The sequence below is a fragment of the Antrostomus carolinensis genome, unplaced genomic scaffold (genome assembly GCF_000700745.2).
Source record: "Antrostomus carolinensis isolate BGI_N321 unplaced genomic scaffold, ASM70074v2 scaffold13101, whole genome shotgun sequence".
NCBI classification, from domain to species: domain Eukaryota; kingdom Metazoa; phylum Chordata; class Aves; order Caprimulgiformes; family Caprimulgidae; genus Antrostomus; species Antrostomus carolinensis.
Window position 1 is genome coordinate 26,804 of NW_010293564.1, and position 22,392 is coordinate 49,195.

At 35.5% G+C, this 22,392-nt stretch overlaps 1 protein-coding gene across 1 annotated transcript in view; it reads left to right on the forward strand.

Annotated features, from left to right (window-relative positions):
* The window catches only part of STXBP5 (syntaxin binding protein 5), a gene marked incomplete at its 5' end in the record, with an annotated part of 50,587 nt that overhangs the window by 21,666 nt on the left and 6,529 nt on the right, over window positions 1–22,392 (forward strand). The window contains 7 exons of the mRNA XM_029087298.1: window positions 3,534–3,599; window positions 7,132–7,191; window positions 7,287–7,334; window positions 14,445–14,495; window positions 15,827–15,844; window positions 18,685–18,924; window positions 21,424–21,793. Coding sequence (XP_028943131.1) covers window positions 3,534–3,599; window positions 7,132–7,191; window positions 7,287–7,334; window positions 14,445–14,495; window positions 15,827–15,844; window positions 18,685–18,924; window positions 21,424–21,793 — 853 coding nt within the window. The remainder of the gene's footprint in view (window positions 1–3,533; window positions 3,600–7,131; window positions 7,192–7,286; window positions 7,335–14,444; window positions 14,496–15,826; window positions 15,845–18,684; window positions 18,925–21,423; window positions 21,794–22,392) is intronic.

Consider the following 22,392-nt stretch of genomic DNA (forward strand, 5'->3'; position numbering starts at 1 on the left):
ACATTGTATCCCAAGACTGTCAGAACCAAGTATTACTTCAATATACAGGGGAGTGGGAAAACATAGTACACTGTTATTCAACCATTTCCAGAGGTTTTGCCCAAAAAACACAGCAAGAATTGATCCTTTGTCATTAAGAACCCTCCTATTCTGTACTTTCCAGAATAAAATTGTCTATTTAATAGATCATCAATATCTGCTTATGTACTTATAATTTAGTAAATGGCATGTCCTGGGTCAACCAATTGAAAATTTAAAAGACTTTTTAAAAAATGCGAGATTTTCCCTTCGCTTGTGTTGCAAGAATATGATGTATGTTTCTGTCATCTTATTTTTTCTACTTAGAAAAGAAATTCAGATTCCTGTCTTAAAGCAGCATCTATTTAGAGCCAAGGCTCTCTACACTAGCTAGACTGTAAACTGTCATTTCAGGCTAACTCAACAGATACAAGCTCCCAGTTGGGATCGTGTTTTGGAATTTATCAGTGATTCATACCAGGTATATTACTCACATGTTTTGGGTGGCAGTTTATAGTTTGTGAAGCATGCAGTATACGTGTTTTGTGAAGGCCTTCTAGACAGTGTCATCAGGTGCTTATCGAGGATGAATAAAAAAGGTCAGCCTTTGACTTCAGGTCATAATAGTGGGGGGAAGGGGGAAACAACTTTGCCATGCACCAAAAGCCACAATGTGTATAAGGTAAAGCTTTATAGTGTGATGAAAACTCTATATGCAGTAGAGGCTTAAATCTGTCTAAAGCTTATATGAAAAACTGACAAATGTGTCATGAAACTTTATATATCGGTTAAATTCAGATGTATTCTATGGAGTTTTTAATGCAACATAGTAATTTTTATGTCTTTAATGACACTATTTGATTTTTTTAATTAATGTTTGGATTTTTCAAGTTTTTTACTGCTATAGTTCAGAGAGATAAGCTAAAAGCTTAGTAGAAGGTCACTTTTCCCTATCTCTGTGTTCTAGTCAGGTTGTAGTCGTTGCAGTTCTGGAATGGAAAATCTTGGACCAAATTGCTTTTGTAATCTGTAACAATTTGCACATGTGCTGTAAACATGAGACCAGAGAACTTTTCCAGGAGAGCTGTCTTACTGCCAGTGCGTACACTGCTTCTGTCAGGGTACCTGACAGAAGTTTTAAGATGATCAGCCATAATAATTGTTACATCAGTTACTTCTTTTCATTGGTCATGGACAGACCCTCATAGTTCAGACGTATCTCAGATCATTCTTGTTATTCTCTGCTTAGTTTAATTACTAATACAGTCATAGATAAATTACTTTTTATCTATTCCTGTTCCCCCTTTTCTCTCTTAAATAAGAGCAGTGATGGCTATGCTTAGATTTCCAAGGTTTACATGCCATAATGATTGTCATAATGCCCACTTGCTTCTTAGTGGGATAAATTTTACTTAATACATAAGGTGAGTGTACAGGTTTATGATGAGGGGGTTTTCTGTTAGATCAGTTGATATGTGTTACTTGTTAAGATGTGTATTAATCAGATTGTAGCCTCAAGACTTCTTACAAAGAAATCAAGCATGGAGGTGTGTGACTTCATTCTTGGCTAAAGACTGTTCCTGTCAGTGCAGGATTCCACTTTTCATAGGAAAACTAGTGTGAGAAGTTAAACTCTTGCTATCAAGATAAAGAATTAAAATATTTAGAGGAAAGGGGAAATTAAGTTCCTGAACTGCATTTTTGGATTTGTACAGTTTGGCTCTGGAAGGAGCATGATCTAGAAACACAACTTTTTCTAAAAGCACAATACAGGTTTGTCTTCCAAGCACTGCTGATGTCTAAAACTTGTATTGCTTGTTGGGAGAGCAACATCTGGATTTTTGAAAAATCTTTTTACACAGCCCTGTCTAGTACAAAACACTCTCATGCGTGTTTAAAGCACTGGTTCTTTCAGAGGTCAAATTATACTTTGTTAGAGAATATGTACCCTGATTCTCCCATAGTGCTCGTTAATTTACTGATAGATAAATAAATAAATGGCTAGCTTTTTTCTTTCTCCTGTGTAGTAGAAAACTATAGCTTCTACATGGGATTTCACCATACATTTTAGAAATGAAATCAGTTCCTGGACTGTTGTTAAGTGTAGGCTTGAGCAAACCTTTGGGTCATTTGACAATTTCATATCAATCCTGGTCACTAAGTTTTGAGGTTTGAGCTGTACACACTCTTAGCAATCTTGGAGACTGTTATGCATAAATGAAACTGTGTGTGAATGCAACATACTTTTTGTGTGTTCCACATTTATATGGTATTTCAGAAGAACCTTTTTTCTTTTAAATTATTAACTTCTATTTTAGTATTGGAAAATTCTAAAACTTTGATAAAAATGTAGTGCTGTTCCCATTTTTTTGTTATATGTTAACAGTTATGTACAGATGCACTAGTGAATGTGTAGAATAAAACTGTATAGACAGGCTTTGTGTGTGCAAGCCCTTCCCTTAGCCATTACCATTATACACCTCTCACGCTTTTTGACCATTTGAAATATTTGTGTGCGTGCCTTTCATTTTGACAAATATTTCTTAACTATTACTGTTAAGTATTACATACTTACTTTCATTACTATCACATCATGAAATGTCTGATGGAAAACTTTATTATATAAACCTAAAGATGCATTACTAGTCTTAAAATATCAATAAAACTCACTTTTCGTAATCGTGGGCAGTCTTGTCAACAATTTCTTGTCAAAAAGGCAAAATAGAAACATTCCATGTATACTTCTAGTTAGTGCTGTGGAATGACATTTAGCACCCTTATGAAGCAAATTCCATCTTTAGCATCTGATTGTGGACTCCTAATACTTTATTTCCTTCAGTGGAATCGAGCTTTTAGGTAATAGCCTACTGCAGTTATTCAAATGATCAGATTTGATGATGTAAGAATTCAGTGAAATTCCTCCATACAAGGAAGAACACTCTTGTATGCATCCTAGAACCTAAATTCTGTAATTGACATCAGTAAGGAGTTTTGCTGGAAAATAAACTTGGCAATGGAACAGCAAATACAAAGTGTTATCACTATAACAGTGGGAAGATATTTTGAAAAAAGGCACTGTAGTTTCACACATCATGCTGCACACATGGTTGTAATCTTCAAGATCCTCTTTCATCTGACTTTCTTTTGCAATTTTATTTAATATAAGTCTAGGATGTTTTCAAAACAGAAATTATATTTGTACTTAATAGAAATGTATAGCATGTAAATAATTAACTGTTCTGATAAGTTTGTCTTGCTGAAAATGTGATGGTTTTCACTGAAACTTAACGAGGAAGTGTATTTTTAAAAGAACTTCAGTAGAAGTAACTGACTTTACAGTCACTGTGGGTAATGTCCAAATTTAAACAAAAACAAAACAAAAAAACCCAAACAAACAAAAAACAGAAATTCACAACTGGCTGGTTTGTGGCTAATAAGAAATGAAGTTCCTAACTGCAGTTCAAGAAAGGATAAAAAAGCAGGTGTATTTATTATGCACTGTTGTTGTGTTCCAGCAGGTCTTTGTGATATTAACGAAGGTACAGTGGTGCCAGAAGATCGCTGCAAATCCCCCACTTCAGGTAATCATAATTTTCTCTGATCTTCAGCTTCTTATTTGCACAGAAGATGGCATGCTTTAAGTCACCATTCACTAGTTAAGTCATTATATAAACCTGTTGTCTTCTCACAAACTGTTGGATCTTTCGTAAATTTTGCTGTTTTGCACAACTGCATTTTTAAAATAAGCCTGCTTTAAGAGATGCAAAAGGAATACGTCATAATGCTGAGTGGAGAGAGATATAATCTGAAACATTTATGCTTCAGGGAACATTCTACCCAATGGAATTTTGAAACATTGATGAGATGCATAAATTCCTGTAATAGTTCATGTGATTGTGTTTCAGAGTCCTCAAAAGTGGTAGATTTTTTCTGTAAAAAGAGCTAGCTTACTTCTGCTTCCTCGTAAGTGGTAAATTACTATTTTTCTTTGGAATCGAACATCTTAAGAAACTAGCATCCTTACAAAGTAGGAGTTCCCTCCTTAACACTGCCTCCCTCCTTGTTTTTTAGTTGCCACTACTATATGTGAATGTTTTACATGAAAGCTTCAGCAATATGTAACACTACTTAGTGTTTTGTTTAATATTGGCTAGTTTAGGCTATAGCTGTGTAAATACTAGAGCATATCAATATGTAGTATTCGAGATGAATATTTAATGTAGTAGCTAAAAATTTGTCACTTTGCCATTACTCTGAGAAAACTTTTAAAATATGTCACCTTATTTCATTCAAAGCTGTACTCAAAGTTTGAATAAACAACAAAATTGCAGGTTTACTCAAGTACACTCTTTACAAGTGTGGTGCAAAACCGTAATACAGGAATCTAAAGATAGATTCCTTTTCTGTTGTAGCGTGTATCTTTCAAAGCCAAGTTGAAAACATAAGTAAACAAGATATCTTGTTTATAGCTCTAGTAGAAATTTTAACATAAATTTTAATTTATGACTTGAGAATTGCTGCCTTCTGGTGTTAATTTTAAATTGTACAAAACTCTCATCTAGGTCAGTCGATGTCATTTTCTTTTTTGCTAAATTAGATTGATTTACAATTAAAGCAAAACTTGTCCGGAAATTCTTAAACAAAGATGTGATTTCATGACAAACCTGTGCGATGCTAAGTATTGGCATGCTGAAGTTATCAACTTCATCATCTTTAATGCAAGCATTTTTTGTGGTGTTTAGAATAAAGTGCATCTTTCCTATTTCATTTTTAAATATCAAGACCAATGCCTGTAAACAGCTTGCTGTGCAGTGCTACAGTTGCAGTAAATCACTTTCTCTGTCAAGATTAAGGAGGCTGATGATTCTTACTAAGGTATTTGAATTTGACCCACTTAACTCCAGGCTAAGTCTGGTTTCTGATAGACTGCTATAAAATTTGTACAATGAACAGCTAATGAGTTGTAACCCATAATGTATCTTTTTATTCCCCTTGCTTCAGCATCACTTAAATATCAAACCACTTCCAACTGGTAGCATGGAAACTTAAAACACTATGTAATTTAAATTAGAGGGTTTCTTTCATTAATTGGAGTTGAAGTAGAGTAAAACTTAATTCACTGTTTCTACTAACAATGCAATGAAAGCAAGCTCAAAAATGAAAACCAAGGTTTAAATGAAAAAATCTTAACTTTAACAATTTGCCTCCCCTCCCTCCCTCTTCTGTCTGAGTTGTGTTAGCTGAAGTAGGTTAAAAATTAATGTGATTTGGATATTTCTTTAAGAGGATCAAAAAATAAGGCAACTTAGAATAGATGGATTCAAATGTTCTGAAGAGAAACAGAATTAGGGGAAATGCCTAATCCTGCAAAGGCAGAAATCAATCTCCAATTTATGAGTTGACTATCTAAGAAGACTATTTTGAAGTTAGTTCATAGTAGAATAAAAGCTAGAAGTTTGGAGAACTGAGTATTCTGTGACAAGAGTATATAATGTCTTCGGTAGATACACAATACTGAAGAGAAGTAAGTACCAAAAACCAGCGAATTCACAAAAGATGGAGAGGAAAAGATGCTGCTGCATTCCCCTATAAAATATAATCTTGAAGTAGCAAGGTTGGACTGTGCCTTGCTTCCCTCAGTTCTGTCCTCTCCTCCCATCTCTCAGTGAATGAGATATGGTTCATGGCAGGCTTCTCAAGTTTTCCTTTGAGAACAATACTTGGAGGGAGGCACCTCTGTGATATGGAAATCATTTGGTAATGTTTGTGAAGAGAAAAGAGATGCAGTTCCTTAGGTTTGCTTTAAGTTTTACATCTTTTTCTGGGCAAGAGCACAAGACTGGAACGAGGCTAAATGGCATTTGTTTTCAGAGAGATGAGATGCCATTGTGGAGACATCAGCTGTGTGGTATTGGTGGGCTTCAGATGCAAGACAGAGGCCAGATTTAAATGAACTTTTTCCAGTATAAAGGCTCTCTAGTTAAGAAAAAAGTATGCTAGCACAAAAAGTGCGCTTGTTACTAGCTTTAAGATTGGAGGATGGAATTGGCAATTGAGCTTGTTATTGGCTTTGACAATATGATCTGTAAAACAGACTAGCCAATGTTTGGGCTGAAGTCTGTGTTTACTCGAGTGATCTAAATCTTCCACCTCTTCCACCTTTCCATGCCCAAGCCAAGAGAAGCGGAAGCTAACTTCTATTAGACTTCCTCCAGTGGGTGGTTATACAGTTGAGAGGACTATGAAAGGGACTGCCTGCCTATGCAAGTTAAGAGAGTATCCTACAGTTTTAAGAACACAGAACTATAGAAATACTGTGAAACTGCAAGAGAAAAAAATAACTATCTCATGGTTTTTCTACAGAAGTGAAATGATAATAAGCTTAGGCTCTGGGGTGTTTATCTGACCTGTAAAACATTGTATAGCATTGTAAATGTCAAGTTTTTGTGTTCATGAGTGTCAAAATGTTCATGTTCTGTTTTTATTTTACACCTCTGCAATATAATATCCAATTAAATTTGGGTTTTTAAAATTGAGCTATGTTTTAATTTCATTATAATGATAAGCCTCAAGTTGTGGCCTATAGCAACCACCATTTTTTCTGTATTAAAGATTCAGAAAAATCCCAGACGGCAGCATTGGCCCTGAGTTGTCTGCCAAATAGTTGCAGAACTGTGGCCCTACAGTGACTTACTGTATTGGAAAAAAAACAGTTTTCAAAACCTGAGTTTGTTGTTACAGGTGTGTTCTGTGAATCATAATTTAGGTTAATCTTTGTGTCTGGAACCATGATTAGAACAGCAGTCTAGTTATTCAATGTAAATATTTTATTCAATGAGGGAAGTACTTCTAGCAATAATCTTGCTGCCCTGTGTAAAGTTGTTACTGTGCACTATAATTTGTGTGATTAATCTCAGTATGGCATGATTCCTGTCATACTGAAATAATTTGAACTTTATAGTATCTAGTACAGGTACAGGGAATGCCAGTGTCAGTATTTGATATTTTAATACATCTTTGTATCTTCCTTAAACTCAAAGCTTGTGTTAGTAAATGGGTTTTGTGTCAAAGATATATGTTTGTATATCCATTTCATTCTGTCTTCACTCATAGGTTCTGGTTCACCAAACAATTCTGATGATGATCAGAAAATGAATAATTTTATAGAAAAGGGTACAGTATTTTTCTTTTCTATAGTCTTATTTTTTTCTTCAGTTCATCCTATGATACACTTAGATTGATCTTTTTTATTAAAATATTATTTACAGTGAAGACCAAGAGCAGAAAGTTTTCCAAGATGGTAGCCAATGACATAGGTAGGAACTAGAAAAATTCTGCTCTGTTCCTAATGCAGTACCTAACTCTATGCAGCACTAACACAGCAGCAAAAAACAAAATAAAATTCAAATTTCAATGCATTACATTATTAATTTTTCATTCTTTATGCTAATTGGTAATTCTGTGGGCTGCTTCTGTACTAAATACACTGGGTACAGTAATTTTTTAAAAAAATCAAGGATATTGATGGTTTAAATTCTCTGATTTTATAATTGCACCTCTGTTTTCTGGATGGGTGAAATTCTAATCTGTACTAAGAGTTCAGTCTGTGCAAGTCACAACATTATTCCACTACTTTTGCAAAGGTTAACTCTGAGAACATCTGGCTGATTTAATATGTTTTTATGTTGCATTCATAGCTATATGGTCAGATTTCTATATGACTGTGGTCAAGATAGAGTTATCATCTTTTCACTTAATCATGTGGAAAAGGATTTGGTTGTATATCTATATAAGTACACTCCATTACTGTTTCACAACTGTATTTACTTTTCTGCATCCAACAGTGACACAGTACCCTACTAGCTCCGTACTTGTGTCTTTAACAATTTGGTGACAAAACTGACTTGGAATATGTTGTATGCACATAGATTGAACCCTTTTATGATTGGAATGGAAATTAACTCTGCTTCTGACAACTGGGTCATTAAATAAATGAAGGCAAGAGGCTGTGTGATTTAATTTTGGGAAAGGGACATTTCTTCCTTACCTGGGATATGGTTATTTTCATTTCAGAATCACTGTGTTAATGGTTCATTTTGTTTTCATTTAGGGCATTAGTATGTTATTGTAGGAGGATTTCATTTTATCTCTTCAGTCACAAACTGTTTGCTAAAGTACTATTTCATAGGATGTGTTGAATCATAGATTAAGGCTAGGGAGAAAAAGATTTTGTTTCCTGTAGTCTCTCTTTGATCTGCTGTTTGGCAATTTAACTTTTATCCTAAACCATTAAACCCTTTCATCATAATTCAGTAACTGAGAAGAAGAAGCATTCAGAATTCAGTGAGATAAATATGAGTATGATGAAGTTGTCTTTGCGATCTGAGGCTCAGAATGAGGAAGGGCAAGAATATGCCCTTTGCTCAGGACTATATTGAGCCCTCGTTGCAGTGATAACAGAAATGTTAGGGAAGGTGAGTTCTGAGACATTGGAAGCCTGAATATTGGTCAAGAAAGCAAATGGCTGTCAGTAATATGTCAATTAATCTGTAATTTTAAAAAGGTACCATTTGTATGATTATTGATTAATATGTTCTCTTTAAGAAAATTCAAGCTAACTGGAAACTTATGTTTAGTTCTTCTCACAAGAAGAACAACACTTTATCTTGTGCATGTTATATCAGTGCCTGTTGATGAGGTAATGTTTTGTGCCAAAGCAGTCTCTTCAGAACTTAAGACAGCCCATCTTGTGCAACAAATGTAGTATGTTTAAGTGTGACTTTATTATTTTTTCACTTTTTTCAAAGACTGATGTTACAATATTACTAAAACTTGCTAATGACAATTCTGTAGAACTACTGATATCTGTTTCAGCTTGAAGCCTTTCAACTGAAAGTATTGTGGATGTCTTTCACAGCTAAAAAAGCAAAACATTTATTTACAAGTAATGCATTCTTCAGAGTGTAAGTTAAACAGAGTTAATTGGGACAATAATGCATTTGACATGTAATTCATAAGCATTTGCCAGTCAGCCTATACTGTGATTTGTGTAACTTGCACAGTTTATTGGAAGTTTAAAGAAACTTAATTATTTTGTCTGTGATTTCATCTGTGTTCTATAAGAGTTTTGAGTGGTTCGTTGCTGTGCACTGAATGATTTTTTTTCACTGCCATGTTTTCTGTACCTTATCTGGCACGTTTACTCTGCATGGCTCTTCCTGAACTTACGTTCTAAGCTCTTCCACATAAGTAAAACACCTCTTCTTTGGTGTTAATAGTTGCATGGTTTTGCATTTCATTGTTTTAAACTGAATTGCCACCTGAATGTGAATGGACAATGAGTTTTGTAAAATGTGAGTGTTGCTTACTGTCATTAACTTCACCACGCTGTATGAAACAAATAGTTTATCATCAACTATGTTCACATGGATGAGCTTGATGTATGTGGTGTGGTTGTAGCTCTTTGCACTGGCATATAGTGCAGTCAGTTCAAGTTCTTTCCATTCTTTGTCAATGTGTGAAATGTAACCTTGTTAAATGGATTTCAAAACAGAACAAGAATTGTTTACATAATTTAATCTGCTATCAGTATCACTGCTACGGTTTTTGTCACATGGGAACAGTGAGTAAGGGAATACTGCTTGGGAAGTGAGAAGTAATTTAATTTCAGTGATAGGACTGTAAGGTGGTAATATGATACACATGCATTTAGAAACATGAAGCCATTGCCAATTTAATCAGTTTATGTAGAGACATCTTCATTTCTACAGATTCCTATCATAAGTGACAGTATCAGATGAGGATCCTTGCTTCATTAAAGGGTCAAAAACCATGCAAGACTGCAACAATAGCATAAATAAAACAAAATGTAAAAGTTTAATATACCAACACTTCAGCTTTGTTATATATACACTGTTAAGATCACTTGGTCTTCTGTTGTTTTCTAAATTATGAATATTCTGTGCCAAAGAGTGTATAGTAACTCAAGTTAAAGACCTGTTGTGAATATGTTGCTTTTGGGTCACATTTCCCTTTTATTTGCATCAGAGGTGAACTTTGGAAAAGTTGCACTTACCTTGGATATATGGAGAAACTATATCTAGAAACGAACCATTTCTAGAAATTATAGAAAATACTGTGGCTGTTATTAAAAGCAGCCATTTCTCCTTGGAATGGCAAATATTTGGAAGTATAAATAATGTGCTGTGAAGTAGTACACATAAGTTTACCAAATGAAGGTGAACTTCTTGCAGGAAGGGGAATTGGTGGGAATAATTTAATTTCTAAGGCCATCTCATTCTTATAGAAAAGTGTTGTGATCCAGCTTCAGTGGAAACAAAATCTTAAGCTACTTTCCTCATGCTTTGGTCAGTTAATTATTTGGCATGAAGTGATATATGCAGTTAAATATATAGCTACAAATCAGGTCAGAAGTTAAGAGGTATTGTAACATCCATTACTGGAAGAAGCTTTAGCAAAGGTGCATGAAAAATATTGTAGACTCCGACACCTTCACGACTGTTCCGGTGTGCTACATGTCAAATACTTCTCAGGAAAATTGGTTTTATTTATTTTCTGGAGCTTATAAATTTTAAAACATTTACAGACAATAGTAGTAGGCAGATCCAAGTAGAGTAGATGTAGTTCCAAAGTTCTGTAATCCCTGCTAATACTATTGACATAGGGTTTCTCACATTTGTTACATTTCAAGTATGCCCCTAAATTTTTCAAACAGTCCTAAAGTCATTAACTGTTAATGCTGGATTCATGGAATCAGATCTTAAGAAGCTTATGATAAGTTCTCATTTACCCTAATACCAGAGTAAGACTGTTTCTTTCAATGTGTTTTTCAATACTTTGATCAAGTTTTGGATATATCAAGTACATCTTTTCTGACATTCTCTTGTAAAATGGTTTTATTATTCTTAGATCACATTTAGAGATTTCAGCATTGATAATCCGTTTCTCTATTATACTGTCATTAGTGCAATATTCTTTAAGCATCTTGAAATCGATAATGTAAATCACTTGTATCATTGTCAAATGTAAAATAATTTGGAAACTTTGGTATGTCTCACATTTTAAGCTGCTTAGTTCTCATGAAATGTTAAATGAAATAGACTTTATGTAAACTTTTTTCTTGACGGTCAAAACACCAAGACACTTGTCTCCTTTATAATCTTTAGAATTTTTTTTAAGAGTTTAGCCTATTTCCTTAAATAGGGAATGGATGAGAAATCACTCTATAGCTTTCAAACTGATGTGCTATACATTGTAAAGCATCAGCTCAGGATAACCCACTGCAAATAAAATGTAAATGTTACTTTTAAGCCACAGCTTCCTATTGAGAGTTCAGTTATGTCTCAGCCTTCAGGTTTTCTTCATTGAGTTGATTGAGTCCACAATGCTGAAGTATAACACGCTATGCCAAAATAACTTCTCATATTTTAACACCTGCACCCTCAAACCTCACCTATGAGAAATCTCCAAGAATCCTGAACGTTGCTTTTGGACAGTTCTCCAATGTCATATTTTTATATAATACTTATTTAATCATATGTTAGCAACAGAAGAAATGTATGTGTGCCTCTGTATGACTCGAGGTTTTCTAATTTAGAGGAGTATTAAAGGTAGGTCTAAACACAGGCAAAATAGTCATTGTTGCCTTGAGCAGCAGGATGTCAGGAGGAGCAAAACAGCTCCCTGGTCTCTGTCTCCTTGTCTCACATCAGCTGCAAAAGGGTAGTCTTGGCTGTAAATGCTGCAGGAACCACCACCACCACCAAGAGAGGTATTAAATTCTGATATGGCAGCTATTGCTCGAGGTCAGCCACACCCAGCATGAGCAGTTACCATCACCTTTTCCCTGTTGTATGACTGGAGTAAAAAGGCTAACATTGAGTGCTCTCACTGTAGATCTCCATCCAATCTCTTCTGTTTCTCTGATGTATGTCTTTTATGTTGTAGAAGTTGTCTAGCATGTTGCTGGTTTTCATTTAAGGCACAGAAAAACTGAATATTCCAAGAATACCATAAGCCAAACATGAAGACAAGCTGTGTTTCCTTTTTTTAATACTAAGTAATGTTAGTTAAAAATGACTTAGCTGCTGAAATATTCCTGTTTTCTTATTGCATCTTTAGGCACTTTTTTCTTTAAACACAAGATGGCACTACTGCCCTTTAAATAGGTTCTTGTTACTTATTTACATTTGAATTATTGAGGGTTTTGACACATTAATGTATGTTTTGAACTGTATTTTTTACACAGCACACTAATTCACAATTTCTAGCAATGACATCTTTTTTTTAACATTTCATGTATCCTCTTCTCATATTAATGAGGCATAGTTCACTGTAGAAAGTGTCTTTACAAATTTTTTTACCTTATCAACCTAGTTTACTCAGCTGGCCTTTCACCAAGGAGCAAAAAGCTAAAAGTGTTGGATTGACTCTTAGAATCCAGCACACTTGCGTGTACTTGTTGTTACCTGCTATATTACCTATTACCTAGTATCTTATTTTTTGTCAGTTTTCTCAGAGTTGTTAAAATTGTGTGTTAAACATTTCTATTTGAAAGCCAAAAGTGACCACTCTGCTCTTCAAAGTGACTAAGTTAACTAATCGTTGCTGGTGTTCACACATGGTAAAAGTTGTGGAAAGCCAAAAATAATTCAGTTTATTTTCTGTGTGCATACTTGAGCTTTTGTTCTGTATCTCAGCTTTAGTGATTTACATGTCTAACACAAAAAATAAGTATAACACAATGAGGAATGCCCAACTTCTAATTCACAATTCCGAATACAGTTTCATGATTTCTTTTCAAACTGATAAAAGTTCAAGCTTACAGCAAAAAGATGGACTCCTGATCTCTAGTGCCGTTTTGTGCCATGGTTTTCTGTTTGTATAGTTGACCTCTGAGCTGAAGTAGGAGTTGGTCTTTCTTGTTAAAAACAACCCTTGGCAGAAACTTCATTTAGATAAGTTTTGGCCTCACCATTAAGCTGTGCAGATGCCAGTGGCAGTGCAAGGATGAGGGTAGAAAACGTAGTTGGACTATACTTTTCAGTTTCGGCCCATGCTGAAATAAGTTGAAGTGACTAGCATTTCAGTCTGAGAGTAAGTTCAATTTAGTTTGAATAGGACATACTTTGTAACATGTCACTTGAAGGAAATGAGAAGATTATTTCTGGAATCTTATTCTGAAAATTTTATAATGTATGACAGGAATAAAACTGGTCAACTATTCAGATACCTAGCATTTGCAATATTGATGAACGTAATTAATGATACAATGAAGTATTTTACTTTTTGAAGCAGTGGAAGTAACTTTTAAACCTCATGCTTTTCTTCAGGATATGTAGAAAACAGAATGATTTTTGTTAAAACAATAGAGTGAGTTAACTCAATTTTTAGCTGAGATAAGCAGCAAGATTCAGGCTGCTTTATGACTGGTATCCATTATAAGGTGCTCTCAGAACTATGAGGCTATTCTCAACAGCTACTTTGGGTAAAGAAGTGTTACCTTTACAAGATAGTGAAGAATTAAGTAATACATCAAAATTCAAGTATGTAGCTGGGAAATAAATTCAGAGTCTAGCCCTGGTCTAGCAGTTAAGCTACATCAAAATTATTTCCTTCAACAGTAATTGAAAGAAAGATGGAAGAGGGATATATGGCTACAAGTTGACTAGTGACTTGTATTACAGCAGTGTTTGTTAGTATTATACTGCATTTTAAATTGAGTACAAGATTTCCATTCCTATAAAGATCATTTTCCAAGTCAGGGATGAGTTCAAGTGCTGTTTTTTACTTCAACATTATTATCAAAATTACACTATCTGTTATTGGACAATGGTGCAAGTGTTTGTATGCTGATAACCTTATAGTTATTTTCTGTAACAACTTAATTCCTTTGAGGTTGCAGATTGCGTCTCAGATTATTATCTTTTTACACATGTGCATTATTGTTTTAGTGTACTTAAAAGTTCATCTTTTTTCTATTTTAAATATCTCAGATTTGATCAGAAATTAGGGCAGAAGAAGAGGGGATGGGAAGTTAACTTTATGTAAACTTCAGTGCACATTCTTACATTATCCAAGTGTCTGTATTCTGTCCTCTCACCTGAGGAGATAAAATTTGAGATTGAGCAAAATTCATCCAATCCATCAATTTCTGCCTGAAGCTTGAGGAGAAATGAAGTTTGGCAAAAGTCATAAAATGCTGTATTTGGGGATTTTGCTATCTTCCATATTTTTACTTTGCACCCCTTCCTTGTGGAAGTGAGGCTCTTCTTTAGTAGAAATCCTGTTCAGTACTGCAATTAATGTAATAATTAATGATATATTAAATATTGGGAAAGAGGCAAATAAAGGCCAGCAGAATCATGTTTATTCTTTTTAAAAAAAAGATATACTTCACTTTTCAGCAAAGATGTCCAGGAAGCTAAGTTTGCCAACTGAGTTAAAGCCTGATTTAGGTAAGTTTACATAGTTGATTTTATTTTTACTAAAACTGTTCTACCGAATGCGAGCACGTTAAAGTAAGATTCCTAAATTATGTTAACTATCATGACTTTGTTGTGTTTATCTGAAGTGTAGAACTAAAATTTCAATTCCACTCTTTTTGGGGGCTCTCAGGCACAAAATGTAATTGCTGTCATCATAAGGTAAGCCTGCAAATCATGTACATGGCTTATCGCACTTTCATCATAATTTTCAGGTGTCTATCACACACTTTAGCAGTAGTGCTGTGATAGCAAAAGTGTGAATAAGCAGGTAATGTAAAGAAAATTGCCTGGTTTAGAACCATCTGATACATTTTAAATTGAAAAATGAAATATCTTAAGAATAACAGGATATGTTGAGGTCCACTCAGCAAATAGTTGGACATAGTTTTACAGTGTTAATTGTCTGATGACCACTCTCTCTGAATGAAAATAATATACAGCTGTTTTGGATGGATGACCAGTCTGAGAATTTAATTTTTCCTGAAAAAGCACAATACCTTTTTATATAAGAAGCAGTTCAGTTGTGAAGTCTGTAGTACTGAAGGTCATTATATTGCATAACAAATACAGCATACAAATGAGTAGATTTATTACTTTTTGTTTAGTACTTTGCCAGCTTGTAGATCAGATCCAGCTCCACTGCCTTGTTCTCTAAAGATGATGGGGGACAGCTGTAGACCTACAGCAGTAGATGATGCCTGAATGGGAAAGCTATCTTTTCCTTTCCAAAGCTTGCTCCCCCTCCTGCAGCAGAATTGCTACCACAACCCCAACAGAAGACAGGCCATGATCAGACTGGCAGCTGCAGAGCCTTTGTATTTGACAGCTGCTGCTATCCACAAGGAAAGAGTCCATGGCACTGGGATATCCCAAAACTGAGCTGGACCACCCTGATTTACAGTTACAGCTTGCTCCACTCAGAAATCTGAAGCTGGAAGGAACCCTCAGAGATCCTTTAATTCATTGCTATGGCAAGCATCCAGATGTCTGGCAATTTAACCTCTCATCTATTCATGAACCTCCAATAAATAAGTTTTTTAGAAAAATCCCAAACAGAAAGAAAAATCCCAAACAGAAAGTTCCAATATTTTATAGTCAGTTAGACAAATTTCCTGTTACTTAATCGATCTTCCTTGCTTCCATATTAACTTTTTCTTGTCCTTTACACAATGAACAGGGGTAACAAGTGCTCCCTGTCTTGTTGTTAGCCATCTTTTGTGTGGTTGAAAGCTGCCATCGTATCTACCATCATATCTATAATCTTCACTTTTTGAGATTTTTTTTTTTTTTACAAAGTTCAGTTCCTTCTCCTTTTTTAGGTTATGTTGTCTAAATCTAGGATGGCTTCTGTTAATCTCCTCTGGACTTTGAATTTTTCGTCATCTTTCTAAAACTCTTGTGCCCAGAACTAGAGGGATTTAACTGTGGCCTTGTCATGAAAGAGCAGAAAAAAATTGTTTTTCTTTTCATTCTATGTCGGTTCTTCCTTACTACGTTTACTAAATGGGTGAATTTTATCATACTTTGCAAAATGGAGCACGTTTGTACTTAAATATCATCCAATTCATTATAAGTCTGCTATATTATTCCCAATTCTTTGATAGCACTTTGATAATACTTAGATGTTTCTATTTTTTTAAAAAAAAATGAAGACTGGAGGAAAGAGAATGCTGAAATTCTCTGTATTTTCTGATTCTGAAAGACTTTCAGCATTTTCTACATCATTTAGTATTTGCTGTTTTTCCTACTGAAATAATGGAATTTTTTTTTTTGTCATCTTCTCGTATGCTCAAAATAGTTTGTACTTTCTGAATTGTCATAGCCTTTGACTGGTTTTGTTTGACTTAGCATGTGTGGATCTCTGCACTTAGATGCCTCATTTCGTGGTACAAAAAATTCTCCTGGGTTTTCAGATTTGTAAATAACTTCCTTAAGCAATTTTTTTATTATTATTTTACTGCTACCTTTTCTCCTAGCAGGATAGCTTTTGCATAGTGTTCTTCAGAGATTGTCAACTTGCTTGTATTTTTTTGTCACTTCTGTGGCCGTATCTACAGGCTCCAGGGGACAGCTGAATTGCCTTTCCCCAGGTTCATTATCCTCATAGTTTTCTCTCCTTTCCTTCCATGGCTTCTTGAAACTTATTTTCCCATTATCTCATTCTTTCAAATTACTTTTCTGTCTTTAACTTACCCCTTTTCCTCTCTAAATAGCCAGAACAAAATCTAAAGTATATGCTTCTGTGTTTATCCTTCACTTCCTTAAACAAAAGTTATCTTGAACGTACTCTAGTCTGCATTATACCATTGCTTTTCAGTATTGTGATCCAGATGATTACAATGCCATTGCCACTAGGTGCTATCCTTTGGTTTAGTGGCTCAAAAGAACTTCATCTTTCCATCCTTCTAATGAAGTTGTGTAGTGGATCATCACACTGTTGTTTCTTCCTCTTCCTCTATAACTAATCTATTAACAAACCATAGATTCTTCCTTGATTTCAGAATAAGTAGTATGCACTAATGCACTTAAACTCTTTACCCCTAGTTGTCTTTTCTGAATGAATGTCTGCTCTCCACAATACCTGTATTTTCTGGCAAGTTAGTTTTTATGGGGTTTTTCCTGTCCATTGTAATGCTTCTGGAATTTGTACATATGCTATTTAGATACTCAACCAGATGCAACTCAACAATTGCACATTTAATTTTATACCTGTTGCAGTTCACATAAGATTATATTCAGACTGATTAATCCGTGGTAGAGTTGAAAAAACATTAAGTTAGTAAATATTCAAACCTGAAGAAACAAGTATCTTAAGAGGTTGTGGTCATTAGAAGAATTATGAAAACAAATAATTGCTTTCATTTTTTTTACTCTGGCTTTTATTTTTTTACATGGGAAAACTTCATATCCACTCAACATCTGAGTGGTTGACCTAGTTTCTTTTTATAATCAACATTTTTACATTTGACTTCGCTAAAATTCAACAGGACAATAATTTTTCTATCCTTATTGGAATAAGACAAGTATCTCCTGAAAGATTCACTGTTTGTGTTGAGTAGATGTCTGTATTTAGTCAGTTGAAATCTAGTTTCTATGCTTTTCAAGTGCATGTTAGATGTTCTTTGTAGAAAGTTTTGCAATAATTTAATGAAATTATCCTAATGATACTTCCAGAAAGTATGCGGTTAAATGTTGTTCTTTAGCTCTTAATCCTGCTTTTTTAAAGTTGTCCATTGCATTAACACCGTAGATCCAAAACAACTTATTTTTTAAGTTGTTATATAAATTGAATCAAGCTTTTACTAGTAAGGGTTGTCTTGTGCTAAAATTTTGAAATGATGCGTTAAAGTAAAGCATTAATTTGTGAATGCACAGATAAATTCAGACATGCTGATGTGTTAAGTATCCCCACACATACAGCACACAGATAGGATGGAGCAGCACGTTTACTGGTTTGAGGCTTTTGTTAATATTGGAATTCACTCTGTTACGAGAAAGTTATTTGCTAAGCAATGAACAAGACGTCCTGAAAAGTTTATTAGCACCATTTTGTACAGTATTCAAAACAGAAATCTTCAGCTTTGCATGCCAGTGCCAGGTGGTATTTGGTAGCATTGGATGTTTCTCTCACTAAAAGTTCAAATGTGTATAAATAACCTGTTAGACCTCCTCCATACAGTCTCCTAAAGCTGGACAAGATTACTTTGAGTCATTGCAACTTGCATCTTATCAGGCTGTTTGGATGTCACTTCAGTTCTTAAACTAAAATAGTTGTATCTTCATATGATCATTAAACCATGTTCCCTGGAAGCCAATATGTTTTAATCTGATCAATGGGTAGAGAGGTTTGTAATTCGGGTTTTTTTTTTTAAAGGAGGAATCCTGTTTGACTGTTATTCTCTGTCCCAAGAAGACAGAAATATGCAATTGTTCATGACAACTACATAATGGTAACCTCTGCAAAAAAATTTGAGTGCTTTGTTCAGGAGACGGTGTTGAAAACTAGGCCAAAAGGAAATGTGACTAAGGAAGAATACAGGAGTAATAATCAGTGGAATGGTAGCAATATATAGCTCATGCCAAAGAACAAAAAAAATTTTGAATTCACTTGATGCCTGCATTTTACCATTCTTCTTAATTAAGCCTGATTTATTTTCAGATGTCAAAGACAACTCTTTCAGTCGATCCCGAAGTTCTAGTGTAACTAGCATTGATAAAGAGTCACGTGAGGCAATTTCAGCTCTTCATTTCTGTGAGACTTTCACGAGAAAGGCCGATACATCACCTTCCCCATGCCTGTGGGTTGGGACCACGCTGGGTACAGTGCTTGTCATCGTACTGAACTTACCCCCAGGAGGAGAGCAAAGACTTCTTCAGCCAGTAATTGTATCTCCTAGTGGTATGTACAAATCAGATAGGTTAAAGTATACTTTAATCAAGTATTGTTGTTGTTCTTGAATTTTTTTTTAAAGAAAATGTTTTTGTCAATTATGGATTAATTGAAACTTAATGTATACTTTATTGATTTAGCTTCTAAGTTTAACAGTCTAGATCGGTTACTTCATTACCAAAGTTTTAAAGTTGCAAATATGATCTCATATAATATTAAAAAAACACTTTAATGTATGCTTGCTGAGAAATGCATGTTTTCTAACTTTAATGTAGTATATAGTAATTGCTAGACAGAAATAGCAGAATTTTTTTTAAAAAAGAGTATTTGAAATATTTTTTTTTTTAGAGGTAGAAAACTTTCAGTTTTCCTGAATCATGAAAAGGGAATACAAATTACGGGTTGTATGTTGAAAAACCAGCTTTAAATATTAGTGATAAAATATTCCTTTGGATTGCTATGAGAGGTCTTATATCTTGTTTTTCTGATACACAGCAACTGATGTTGTTGTAATAATAAATTAATAGTTTGCTGAACATGCTGTTAGGCATAGATTTTGGGCTCAAAGAGATCTAGTCAATGGGGTTGCATTGGGCTGACAACCAGTCACTAGTGGGGTCCCACAGGGATCCATCCTGGGGCCAGTGTTCTGTAATGTCTTCATTAGTGACTTGGATATAAGACTTGAAGGACTGTTAAGTTCGCCAGTGACACCAGACTGGGAGGTCCTGTGGACACTCTTGAGGGCAGAGAGATCTGGATAAATTAGAGAGCTGGGCAATTGCCAACTGTAGGAATTTTAATAAGGGAAAGTGCCGGATTTTGCACCTGGGACACGACAACCCTGGACGCACACACAGACTGGAGAATGAGAGGCTGGGGAGCAGCCCTGCAGAGAGGGACCTGGGGGTTCTGGTCGATGGCAAGTTGAACATGAGCCAGCAGTGTGTCCTGGCTGCCAAGAGGGCAAACCATGTCCTGGGGTGCATCAAGCACAGCATTGTGAGCCGGTCGAGGGAGTTGATTGACCTGCTCTGCTCTGCACTGGTGTGGCGTCAAGTACTGTGTGCAGTTTTCGGTGCCACAGTATAAAAAGGATATAAAGCTACTGGAGAGTGTCCCCCACTAGTTGGTTGAAGGGCTTGGGGGGAAAGCCATAAGAGGAGAGGCTGAAGTGGCTTGGTTTCCTCAACCAAGAGAAGAGGAGACTGAGAGAAGATCTCATCACAATCTAACTTCCTCACAAGGGGAAGAGGAGGGGCAAGTGCTGATCTCTTCTCTCTGTTGACCAATGATAGGACCAGGGGAAATGGCAGGAAGATGTGCCAGGGGAGGTTTAGATTAGACATTAGGAAAAGGTTCTTCACCCAGAGGGTGGTTGAGCACTGGAACGGGTTCCCAGGGAGGTAGTCATGGCACGAAGCCTGACAATATTCCAGAAGCATTTGGACAAGGCCCTCGGACACATGGTCTGAATCTTGAGATTGTCCTGTGCTAGAGCAGGAGTTGGACTCGATGATCCTTGTGGGTCCCTTCCAACTCAAAACATTCAATGTTTTAGCTTTCCTGCTTGCCACTGTCTCACGCAGAACCTGCTGCTCTGCTCCACTTGCTCACACAGATGGTTATCAGGACATACAAATTGCAATGCTATTTGAAATAGTGAGTAGGAGTGATGTGACCTCTAGACCATATTTGATTTGGACTTATCAAGAATAGCATTGGCAGCAGCATTCAGACATGGTAACCTTTGATCATAAAGGCAAGGCTGCCGAATGGACATTATATTTAATCACTGGATCTGCAGCATGAACCTTAAAAGATACTGCCATTTGTATTTTCTTTTTTGGTGTGTGTGTGTGTGTGTTTGTCTACTTAACAAATGTTCACGTGCTTACTTCTGTGTGAGTAAATGTAATTAAAGTAAGAAATGTATTAAGATCTGGCCTACAGAGATAGTGATTGAAACAGGGGAGATGGAAAACTCTTCCTTTTTCAGTTTATGATAGAGAGAAGTGGACTCAAGTGTGAACTGCAGCAGAAAAAACACCTGCATGTTGCTTGTTTCTGAACCCGTCTGTATTGAAGAAAAAGGAGGTGCTCAACTTTGGCTAATAACATTTATTATTGGTATTAAGTGCACTGTGTACTCCTCAGGAGAGAATGAAATTACTTGTATTTGTGACACTGAACTTGAATACAAATGTGCGTTCCAGCTTCTCTCTCTTAATAACTGTATACATTTCCATTGAAGTTAATGGAGGAACATGCATACACTTAACACTTGAAAACTGGTTTAACATTTTCTTGAATACCTATGTGCTCTTGCATGTGCTTCATTGGTTTTTAGATAAACATCCAGAGGTTTTGGTACATCTGTCTTGCTACAGAGGCGAGCCTAAATTCTTGTTTTCTTTTCATTTTTCTAGCTTCTTGAAGGAATATTTTGTAGCTTGAAAGACAATTAGGAGAACTATTTTAGAAATGAGCTCAACTTCTTTTTCCTAGGAACCATCTTGAGGCTAAAAGGGGCAATCCTGAGAATGGCTTTTCTGGATACCACAGGATCTTTGGTCCCACCAGCACATGAACCCTGGAGGGAACACAATGTTCCTGAAGATAAAGATGAAAAAGATAAATCAAAAAAGCGACGACCTGTCTCAGTGTCCCCTTCTTCCTCTCAGGAAATCAGTGAGAATCAATATGCAGTGATATGTTCGGAAAAGCAAGCAAAAGTTATCTCACTGCCATCCCAGAACTGTATTTATAAGCAAAACATAACAGAGACCTCTTTTGTTCTTCGTGGAGATATAGTGTCATTGAGTAACAGTATCTGCCTTGCATGTTTCTGTGCCAATGGACATATTATGACTTTTAGGTAAGACCTGTTTGAAAGTAACTTAAATATAAAAAGAACAAATAGTCTTCTGCTAGGTAAAAAGTTTCCTTTTCCGTAAGAGTATGAATTTTAAAAATCTACGTTCACTCAGTGTGGATTAACTTCTAACACTTGGGCCTGGATAATTTTGATTATACGTTCCTGTTAGTTTTGCCTTTAATACATGAAAAAACTTACCAGTTTAGCTCAAGCTACCCTGATTCAACAAATAGTTCCAAATACGTGATATAGGTCCTTGAGTCGAAGATGATTCTCAAATGTGAATTTTCTCCCTGATGGAGGAAACTGCCTTGAGCCAAGCCCTCAGCTGGTACCTGACCATAACTCTGCATATTTTTGTGCAGCTGTTTGCATCACTCTCATGCCTCAAGCATACCTTTCTTGTTGTGTAGCTTGCTCATGTCTTGAAAGCCTTAAATTCAGGCTATAAGGGCAAGATTAATTGCTAGGAGTTGTATTGTAAAAATAAGTCACCTAAAGTAAAGGGTTTAAGTTATAAGTTTAAACATGTGTAAAAGTAACGTTTGAATGTGCTTCCATGTCACCGACGTAATTTTAACATGTCCTTTTTCTTGAAT